General features: G+C 49.4%; 4 protein-coding genes across 4 annotated transcripts; 3 read left to right on the top strand and 1 right to left on the bottom strand.

The window, feature by feature from the left end:
• Window positions 1–404: 404 nt before the first annotated feature.
• Window positions 405–2,099, top strand: FUR4 (nucleobase cation symporter-1 family protein; the record flags this gene model as incomplete). Its single annotated transcript, XM_076683080.1, has 1 exon — window positions 405–2,099. One exon carries the CDS (start codon window positions 405–407, stop codon window positions 2,097–2,099), a length of 1,695 nt encoding a protein of 564 aa, XP_076542688.1.
• Window positions 2,100–3,126: 1,027 nt separating this feature from the next.
• Window positions 3,127–6,195, top strand: TRVA0_006S02102 (uncharacterized protein; the record flags this gene model as incomplete). The annotated part of the gene is made up of 1 exon (XM_076683079.1): window positions 3,127–6,195. One exon carries the CDS (start codon window positions 3,127–3,129, stop codon window positions 6,193–6,195), a length of 3,069 nt encoding a protein of 1,022 aa, XP_076542687.1.
• A 68-nt stretch (window positions 6,196–6,263) lies between these two features.
• TRVA0_006S02080 (uncharacterized protein) lies at window positions 6,264–7,172 on the top strand (the record flags this gene model as incomplete). The annotated part of the gene is made up of 1 exon (XM_076683078.1): window positions 6,264–7,172. The coding sequence occupies one exon, from the start codon at window positions 6,264–6,266 to the stop codon at window positions 7,170–7,172; it is 909 nt and encodes a 302-aa protein (XP_076542686.1).
• Window positions 7,173–7,666: 494 nt separating this feature from the next.
• Window positions 7,667–9,334, bottom strand: TRVA0_006S02058 (uncharacterized protein; the record flags this gene model as incomplete). The annotated part of the gene is made up of 1 exon (XM_076683077.1): window positions 7,667–9,334. The coding sequence occupies one exon, from the start codon at window positions 9,332–9,334 to the stop codon at window positions 7,667–7,669; it is 1,668 nt and encodes a 555-aa protein (XP_076542685.1).
• Between the last annotated feature and the right edge of the window lie 853 nt (window positions 9,335–10,187).

Below are 10,187 nucleotides of genomic sequence, written 5' to 3'. Positions count from 1 at the left end.
AGGGGAGAGGAGGGATAATACTTTCGTCTTTACATATATAATATCGAGTCTCCTTCTCTACTGGGTTAGCACGCCTAGCTTCTTGGTTTCTACTCAACCATTTCAGCGGTAGAATATACCTGGCCTGAATCGAAAATCGAAGATTCCAATCGTAGTCGCTCGTTTAACCCTCCCTGGAAGTGGAAATAATACTCGACTGACTGTGTGTGGGATATATATATTATTCGACCCGCCAGGTTATTATTAAAAAATTTCATCTGCTGCTGCTGCTGCTGCTGCAAAGCGCCCCCTTGCGACCTCTCTCTCCATCTGGCTTATAACCCCCGGTTCCTCCAGGCTCGAGCATGATAAAGTCCTCACTGCCAGGCAGTGTGCGATCGTCGTCACCGGCGACCATAAATACCATGAGCGGCCTGCGAAGTCCTAACCACGAGGTGCGCCGAAACTCTACCCCGGCTGCTCCTAAGCAGAAGTGGACTTGGGGCAGAATCAAGCGTGCCCTCGAGGTGAAAGGGTACAATGATACCCTCAACAACGTCGACCTGCTGCCGACCCTGCCAGACCGTCACGTCTGGAACTGGGTGGCCTTCTTCTGCTACTGGTTCTCCGAGTCGTGGGCCATTGCGACCTGGTCCCTCGGCGCATCGATGATTTCCATCGGTATGACCGTCGCCGAGTCGATTATCCTCGTCTTCTTCGGTAACTTGATTCTTTCCATTGCGTGCGTCGTCAACTCCAGAGCCGCAGCCGTGTACCATGTTGGATTCCCAGTATTGGCCCGTGCCGCCTTTGGCATGTACGCCCACTACTTCTTCGTGGTGCTCCGAGCTATTCTCGGTATCATCTGGGGCGGTGTGCAGCTCTACTTTGAGGGCCAGTTCATTTCGATTATGCTTCGATGCATCTTTTCGGGCTGGTGGAAGATGAGGAATACCATCCCGGAAAGCCAGGACATTACTCTCCAGACTTTGCTTGGTTTCTTATTCGCCTTCCTTGTGACCGTCCCAATTCTGTTTGTTCACACCTACAAGCTGCGACACCTTTTCACTATCAAGTCCTTCTGCTTGCCGCTGGCCGGCTTGGGTATTGTTATCTGGGCTGCTGTGGAGAACGGTGGCATTGACACTGGTGTGATTGTAGATACTTCCGTCCGGAACTCTCGAACTGCGTTCGCGTTCGCCGTCCTCAGCCAGCTTAACGGCGTGTTCGGCGCCTCCTCAGCGCTGGTCGTGACTATTCCTGATTTGGCCCGATATGCAACGACCCCCAATTCTCAGCTGTGGGGTCAAGTGTTCGGCCTGCCCGTCGCCCAGACCATCTGTGCGTCGTTTGGTATCCTTACTACCGCTGCTATCAAGCAAAGTTGGGGTCAGCTGTATTGGAACCCTTACGATCTTCTCAATGCCATCCTCGATCACTACTACACTCCAGGCGGTCGAGCTGGTGTCTTCTTCGCCGCCCTCTCGTTTGCTTTCGCCACCCTGGGCACCTCCATTGCCTGCAACATCATTCCGTTCGCGGCTGACGTTACCTCCTTGGCTCCAAAGTACATTAACATCGTCCGAGGGCAGCTCATCTGTCTCGTCGTCGCGTTCGCGATTGTGCCTTGGCGAATTCTCACCTCTGCCGAGACCTTCCTCACTTTCCTCGGCGGTTACTCCATTTTCCAGGGCTCCGTCGTCGGCATCATGTCTGTCGACTACTGGCTCCTGCGAAAAGGTAACCTCGAGATCCGAGAGCTCTACACTATGGACAGGGACGGCTCCTACTTCTACTGGAACGGTATCAACTGGCGGGCCATTGCCGCCTTCATTGTTGGCTTCAGTTTGCCGTTCCCAGGTTTCTGCGCTCTTCTTGCCAATGCCCCCATTGCTGAAGGCGCTATTCAGATGTACTACCTCGGCTGGCTCCTCTCTATCTCGACCGGTGCTCTGAGTTACTACATCTTTGGTCTCGTCTTCCCTATGCCAAAGATCGATCGATCTGACTCATTTGAAGAGAGGGCCAAGGACCTTGAAATGGAAGTCGCCGAACTCGACTACGGCTTCGACACTAACCTCCAGCCTGTCTACAGCCACGACGAAGAGAAGATCTATTAATCCCCTTTCTCCCTACATTTGCATTGTAATTAATTTATCAATTGTTTTTATTCTTTTGAACACACCCTTTTTTCGATTCTTCTACCCCCTTTTAGTCTTCAACTTCTCTCTTCAATACATATATCTAAACCCACACTTCCTTTCTAAAGGGCCATCCTCTTTAGTCTCTTCAAAAGAAGTGACAACGCTCTTGGCTAGTGGGAGAAGCCGCGCTATACCCCTCAGCATAACCTTATATTCATCCCCCCCCCTCCCCCCTTTCTTCAGTTCAAGGGGACAAGACAGGGCATATCCCACTCTGAAAATCTTCGGCTCGCCTGTGAATACTATTGTTGTTAATCCTATCTGCAAGCCACATAAATCGAACCATGTTTCAACAACAATGTAGGATTTGTTACGACGCTATATGCTATATCAACCAATTGAACTATCTAACTATCTATGTAACTGTTCAGGGAGTCTTGTCGTGTAGTATTCTATAGTCAAGGAAGGATTTACCATAATCAAACCCTGAAGCACCCCCAATGATACTAACGGCTACCACAACAGGGATCCCACCACGAAGCGGAGTATGGGGCGGGCTAACAACTTTCCATGTAGTACCAGCCTTATCTACAATCCATGCCAGGCCAGCGTTGTCATGATTCCGCCAAGCATTTGCGTAGGAGAGTGTAACGTCCGCGGATTCCGGAAAGCCGCTTCCTGCCCCGCGCCACAGCTCATTGCTCGTATTACGAAATTGACGCGCTTCCCCACGTACCATAATTGACTCCCCTCAATTGGGATGTACTTCCTCAATGCTGTTAGAGTAGTACTGTCAGAATGTGTCCGCTGTTCTGAGTCGCATTAGCGCAGTAATTTGCGGAGAGGAGGCCGCGCCCTGTGGAGGAGACACGTTGGTCAGACAGCGGTCCGACTGGGCTGTGGGGATCAGCAGATCGGGAGATCGTTACAATGGGGCATTTAGAAGACCCTATATAAACTGTGGAGAGAGTATTCAGGACTTTAACGAGATTGCAAAACGATTATGGAATCTTATATAGAAAGCCCAGAACTCGTGGAGGTTAACCGACTTCCGCCACGAGCCTACTATATCCCAGACTCGGCCTGCTCGCTCAATGGCCAGTGGGAGTTCGCTCTGAAGCAGAGCGTTACAGAGGCTCTGGTTTTTGTCGAAGAGAACAGCTACCTTGCCCAAGGCCTTGAGAACAAGGCCAAGATCACTGTACCGGGTCACTGGCAGTTGCAGGGGTTCGGGAATCCTAATTACTGCAATTTCAAGTACCCATTCCCTATCAACCCGCCGTTTGTCATGTCCAAGAACCCGACCGGTGTCTACCGGCGAGAGTTTGGCGTTGAAGACGTTGAATTGGCCTACCGACTGCGTTTTGACGGCGTGGATAGCGCGTGTTATGTGTTCTTGAACGGCAAGTTTGTCGGGTTCTCTAAGGGAAGCCGAAACCCGGCGGAATATGACGTAACTGGTCAAGTCAAGTCTTCCGGTAATGTTCTCGTGGTAATTGTCGCTCAGTGGAGCGATGGAAGCTACCTTGAAGACCAGGACCAGTGGTGGATGTCGGGCATTTTCAGAGATGTCAATCTCATCGGCCACAGCAAGCAGGGGAACGTTGAGGATTTTGACATTCGAACGCAGGCATTGCACAACGACAATGCTCGTGTGTCGGTCGAATGTAAGGTTAATCACAGCGGCCCCGTTAAGCTTAGGATTGAGACCAAAGCTCCTTGTGGATCGCATTGGACGGAGCAGAAAGTCTGTAACATTTCGGACGACGAAAAGTCTTCTACCGTTTCCACGGAACTCGAATTCACTGACCCCGCCCTGTGGAGTGCAGAAGAACCAAATTTGTACGCCATTCGCTTTACACTGGCGAGCGACGGCGAGGAGCTAGATGCCGTCGAGACACCATTTGGCATCAAGACAGTTGAAATCTCAAAGAGCCGACTCCTCGTTAACGGCAGGCCAATCAAGATTAAGGGTGTAAATCGCCATGACAATCACGCAACCAAGGGCCGGGCAGTCTCTTCGGAAGATGTCAAGGCAGACCTTTTGCTTATGAAGCAGTACAACATTAATTCAATAAGATGTTCTCACTACCCGTCTCATCCTAGCCTGTTCCGTTGGGCAGATGTGCTTGGCCTCTATGTCATTGATGAGACAGATCTCGAGACTCACGGGTTCGACATAGCGCCAATTAGACAAGGATCTCAGGATACACTAGGCGATCCGCATCCAGATCGCCTCGATCCTCGATTCTACAAGGAGGGGAAAGATTTCGCTTCAGACAATATCCTGTGGCAGGCGGCTTATCTTGATCGTGTGAAGCAGATGGTGTACCGAGATCGCAACCATCCATCGATCATTATGTGGTCTTTAGGCAACGAGGCTCAATTTGGCCAGAATCACGTCGCAATGGCAAAATGGGTCAAGGAATTTTATCCTCAGCTGCCCGTGCATTACGAACGTGACCAGTCCACCGAAGTCGCCGATGTCTATAGCGTTATGTACCCGACGCACGATTTCGTCGAGTACCAGGGCCAGTTGGAGGATGATAAACCGTTCATGATGTGCGAGTATGCCCATGCTATGGGTAATGGTCCCGGTGCTTTGGACGAGTACCAGGAGCTCATTTATAAGTACGACAGGTGCATTGGTGGCCTCATTTGGGAATGGGCCAACCATGGTATCTTGACGAAGGCCGGCGAGGAGGAGTATTATGCCTACGGCGGCGACTTTGACGAGGAGATCCACGACGGTACTTTTGTGATGGACGGCCTCTGCGACTCGGAGCATAAGCCCACTCCTGGTCTGGTGCAGTTAAAGAAGACTTTCCAGCCCGCTAAGTTCTCATTCCGAGTTGTTGAAGACACTCTCGTTGCCGAGTGTGATTCACTCAATACATTTGTGGGTTTGGAGCCATACAAATTGCGGCTGAATATTGACAGATTGAGTGCGGGCACTACAGCTGTGGCCTTTGAGGCATCTCCCGAATATGAGGTTTCCCATGGCTCCATTTCCGCCAAGGTCAAAATTCCACGAGTGGCTATAGAAGAAGAGGACATTGTTATTGCGACCGCTTCTCTGCACTTGGCTGAAGACACTGCCTGGGAGAAGTCTGGATACGAGGTGGCATTCGACCAGTTTGATCTTACCAAAGAGTTTGTCAAGGCCAAGAACGATAAGACACTTCAACCAGTGGCCTGTTCGAAGGACAACAAGCTTGTTGTCGAACTCCAGGCTGGCGATTTCACCATAGTTCTGTCGAAGGTCACTGGTGAAATTACCAGCGTCAAGAAGGAAGAGAGAGAGCTTCTTATCCAGGGCCCGAAGCTCGCATTCTGGAGAGCACCGACTGACAATGATCGCGGTCTTGAGGGCTACGGTATAACGCGCAGCTGGATCGATCACTATGTCAACTATCTACATGAGTCGCTTGACTCGGTTGAGGTTGCTTCTGAGGGCGACGCTACAAGGGTCACGGTGTCGCTTTGGATCGCTCCAGTAGTCGTGCAGTGGGGTTTCAAAGCTGTGCTCGAATACGTTTTCTCTTTATCCAATGGCCAGCTTAATATCGCGACCACGGTGAATTTGACGCCGAAGGGCGGATATCCAAGCTCGATTCCACGAATTGGATTAGATATGATTCTCAAGAAGTATAGCGATGTTGAGTGGATTGGTCGTGGTCCTGGCGAGTCTTATCCAGACTCCAAGTCAGCCTGCCGATTTGGCCAGTTCAAGTTGCCGGCTGAAGCTCTTTTCACTAGCTACGATGTTCCTCAGGACAATGGAAACCGTTCAGACGTTTACTCAGTGACACTTTTGAACGGCTCGGTTCCATTCCTCTCTGCCAAATATGACGATAGCTTGCTGAACTTCCAGGCCCAGCCATACACGCCACTAGAGCTCGAAAAGGCTGGTCATCCATATGAACTCAAGCAGTTTAAAGTACAGAGCCACTTCTCCGTGAACTTTGCCGTCCAGGGCCTGGGCACTGGCTCCTGTGGACCAGGCCCACTGGAAAAGTATATTTTGGAACCTAAACAGGGCACCTATAAGGTTACCTACGTATTCCATTAAGGATGTGTATGGGATTTATATACAGAGTACAAATAAACATTGAATTGAAGAGATATCAGTTGATTATCATGGCGATAAGGCTAACTTCGGATTTGTTCCAGCCTCAGAGGACACTGCTCAGCCAGTTCGGCGATATCAACTATGACGAATCTTTTGAAGTCAGCTCCTATGCCACCGCTGCAGAGTTCCAGGAAAGCAATAACCTGCCAGAACATATGAATTGCCTACAGATGACAAATATTCCGGCATCGTCCGACTCTGGTGATACTGTTGTTCATACACCGAAGGTTGTACTTAGGTTCCGAGAGCTGCTTAGCTCCTTAGTCAAAGCCATTGACGACGTTGAGATTCACATTGACGCGCCGAAATGGCGCTTTGCTGGTGACATTATGGAGCTTGGCAGCATCATTGAGGAACTTTGGGGATTGATGATCCAGGTCGACAAAAGTGCCAAGGAGGGCAATTGGTTACCGCTTTTCATTCGCAGGGTATTCCCTCTAATCAGCTCTGACTTTAAAAATAGTGATATGCTACTGTTGCTAGTAGCCTATTGGCTTAGCTCTATTGGGCCCGAGCTTTCCATTCCGTCCGAGGAATACTACTTATTTGTAACGGAAGTTTATCCGATTTTTATTGCGATGGTGAAAAAGGAAAGTAGCATTGCCAAGATTGTCCTGCTTCATTTATACGCCAAGATGAAGATAACTTCAGAACTTGTGGCTACTGTTATCAACTGCCGGACCAGGGACCATGAATTCTACGCCGAGGACTCTGTTCCTATGCGATGCACTCGTATTATCTGGATCAACATTCTTCTCTATCGGCTTTCAAATTTCGAAGTTTTTTCTGGGTCCTGGACGTTGATTGAGAAGCTTCAGCAAGAGCTTGACAGAATCATCAAGGAAGAGCCCAATGCCACCGTCAGCAGCGAATTCTTTAGATATCCGGGGCGACACGGTGATACGTATGTGCCGTGAATTTTACGTTCGCATGCTAATAAGAATATAGCTATGAAGAGACAAAGTGCATTTATAAGCTGATTGCAGTTGCCGAGGGTATTCTGTCTGCTTTGAGGGACGATGTGGCTCGATCAATTGAAGCCGCAAAAGAAGGTATAAACTACATGACTTATTTTGCATTTGAAAGGACAGCTAACAAATGTTTCCAGATTGCAAATTGGTTGGAGGTGTAAAATTTCAACGAGTCAAGCGATTTGATTATAGATTGTCGCGACACAGGTCGCTTCAGCGCAAGATATCCTCAATTAAGGTTAAGTATTATAGTATGAAGTGGAGGTTGAAAGCTTTTAAAATATAATCGTTCATTACCAATTCTATAACTTTTCCTTTTTTAATTTTCATTGATATTCTGGTAATTCCTTATCCGTTCTATTGCTGTTGCTGGTAATATTAGTGACTTCGAGATAAATTAATTAGTACATAACTAGGGCAAAATAAATATAACTTGTTAATCAATTCCGCATTAAGAAAAAGTCTCTGGTAAACTTCTTCGCGGCTTCACGGAGCTCGTCCGTGTACTTCATGCTAAGGTCTTTTGTCGCAGTCGATCCCATTGCCAAACCAATAGAAGAGAGCACAGATATATCTAGCTCTGCAAGGCCCTGGTAGTCAAAATAAAGGCTGAAGATATTTGACATGAGGATGGATTTGCCAGGGTATTTAGTCCTGCAGAGGAGCCCGAGCAGCACAATGACTCTCGTATCTCGCATTGCCGCGTACTGAACTGCTCGTGCGCTTGGGCCACCCTCTTCTTCGTATTGTACAGAAGCGGCGGCAGGCGCCTGTTGCTGGTGGAGCCACATAGGGTCCGGGCTAGCTGTCGAGTTTGTCACCGGGGGTGTATAGGCAAAGGCCGGCTCTTCGTAGTCCACGACCGAATTCAGGTTACGGCTCGGGAAGGGGATGATGTCTGATCTTGGCCGGTCTGTGATATTGGTGACGTTCATGGCAAAGTGGTAGAAGTATGGCGCCTTGCTTTTGATACTTGCCATGATTTCGTTTCTATCCAAGGCGGCGTGCACCATTTCAGGGTCCATCTCGGTGCGTTTGCTGTACCCATGGAAAAGCGGGATATGGCGGTGTATCTGTTCGATTTCGCGGCTGATAACGCTGGCAAAGTCTTCGTACTGATACGATTCGACGCTGGCCTCGAACGCTTGGCGGAACTGCTTTTTGCTGCAGATGTAGCGCAAGACTTTGTCGTCCTTGAAAGCAGAGAGCAAGTTTGTTCGCAGGGACTTGAACTCGGGCTCGGTGACAATGGTATGGCACAGACGCGATAGACTTAGCCTCTGGTCTCTCATAAACCGGAGTGTCTCTGTCGTGCGATCGATCCATGGCCTGTTATTACCGTTGCTTTCGGAGGAAATGGATGATCGCTTGTGGGTATAATCGCGGTATTCTTCTTCTGAAATAGCCATTGGCTCAGGCTTGATCTGTTGGAAGATCTGTGGCTCTTCTTTTATATCGGGCTGGGGCTGTAATACATGCGGTTTCATCTGCTGGTTCAGCATGAGTTGTTGGTCTGACAGGGAAATGGCAACTGGCTGCTGGATGATGTTCTGGCTGGAGGGGGACTCGGAGAGTGTATACGATCTGTCTGAGGCAGAGCGGCTGGTAACCATGCTGTCACCTCCAAACTGGGCGTAATCCATCGCTGGGACACTACTTTCCGCAGACGTTACTGGTGTGGGAATTGGAGGGTGAGGAGGAGGCTGATGAGACTGGGTAATAGCGGCGGCATTGGAGTTAGGGCCAAGATGCTGCTGTCTCAGCAGCGATGCCAACTCAGCGTTGGACAGCACGTAATTGATGATGGCCATGCGCAGGCTCTGGGAGGTCTGAGCCTTGATGTCGTTTTTCGGCTCATTCGAGGCCATGAGGTCAATTGCTGAAAATAAAGTATGGAAGCTGATCTGGTTCGTGGTCATACAGGAAATCACTTCGTTGACACGCTCCTCCAGAGGCATTATGCGCAGTCTCTTGGGCGCGTCGAATCTTTCCTGGGCCATCATGTTGCCCGGGATGATCTCTGGGAATGCTTGGCTCAGTAAATCATCAGATAATGGCGTCTGGAGTTGCGTGGACAGGGGTGGAGGCTTGATGTTAAACGGATCCATAAAACACTGTATCAAAAGAGACGATATGGTGGCGTATTCAATATGGGGATAAGCTGAAATAGCAGTGTTAACAATGATAATAATATGAGATTTGGAAATAGCAGAAGTGGTAAGAAAGGTGGGGTACTTCGATATCGTACGGGATAATATGGTAAACTGCTGTAGATATATTTAAGTATTCTAACTGTATAATCCTGTGCAGGTGCAGCCTACAGGAATATATATCACCAAATATCCATCGGATATAAAACACATCTTCTCCCGAGTCCTCCATGCCTGGTGATAGCAATCTTCCAAGGCTTGGTGATGTCGCTCTATTCGGAAGCGAATACCGTCCGACCAAGCGACAACCCAAGCTTTTTTTTCTTGGACGGCGGTTAGACCTGCGAAACAAGCCGACGAGCCGACATCCACCAAATGGATCAGTTTAGGCTCGGCAGCGGACTTCCTTCTGCCCCTCTCCTCGCCCCTGAACCCCCCAAGAAATCGCCTGTTCTCGCATCTTCCATGGCCCTAATGTCGGCGGTGTACGCTTTAATTTTAGCCCCGGCTAAAGGGGGGTGGAGGTGTCTTATGACGCAGCGCCTCTTGACTTAGCCGTGCCATGCGGCGGATGATGGGCTGTGGCATGTCCCCAAACGGGCAACATAATCCCCGAACATCTCGCACGCCTCGCGCTTGGCATACTATTAAAACATCCTATCCGGGGTAGCTGGTGGATGATCCCTTTTTTTGCCATTCCATTATTAATCTTAGGGTCCCATTTCATCCGTTCTAGAAGCATTCGATGTGCCACCTCAGGTTAGTTTCCTGAAGATGCATGCCGTCGCCCCGAGGTTTGGGGGCTAAGGGA

This window comes from Trichomonascus vanleenenianus (genome assembly GCF_965637985.1).
Source record: "Trichomonascus vanleenenianus strain CLIB 3782 genome assembly, contig: TRVA0_006S, whole genome shotgun sequence".
NCBI lineage: Eukaryota > Fungi > Ascomycota > Dipodascomycetes > Dipodascales > Trichomonascaceae > Blastobotrys > Blastobotrys vanleenenianus.
Note: the sequence above shows the minus strand (reverse complement) of the source record. Positions and strands in the feature narration are given on the sequence as shown.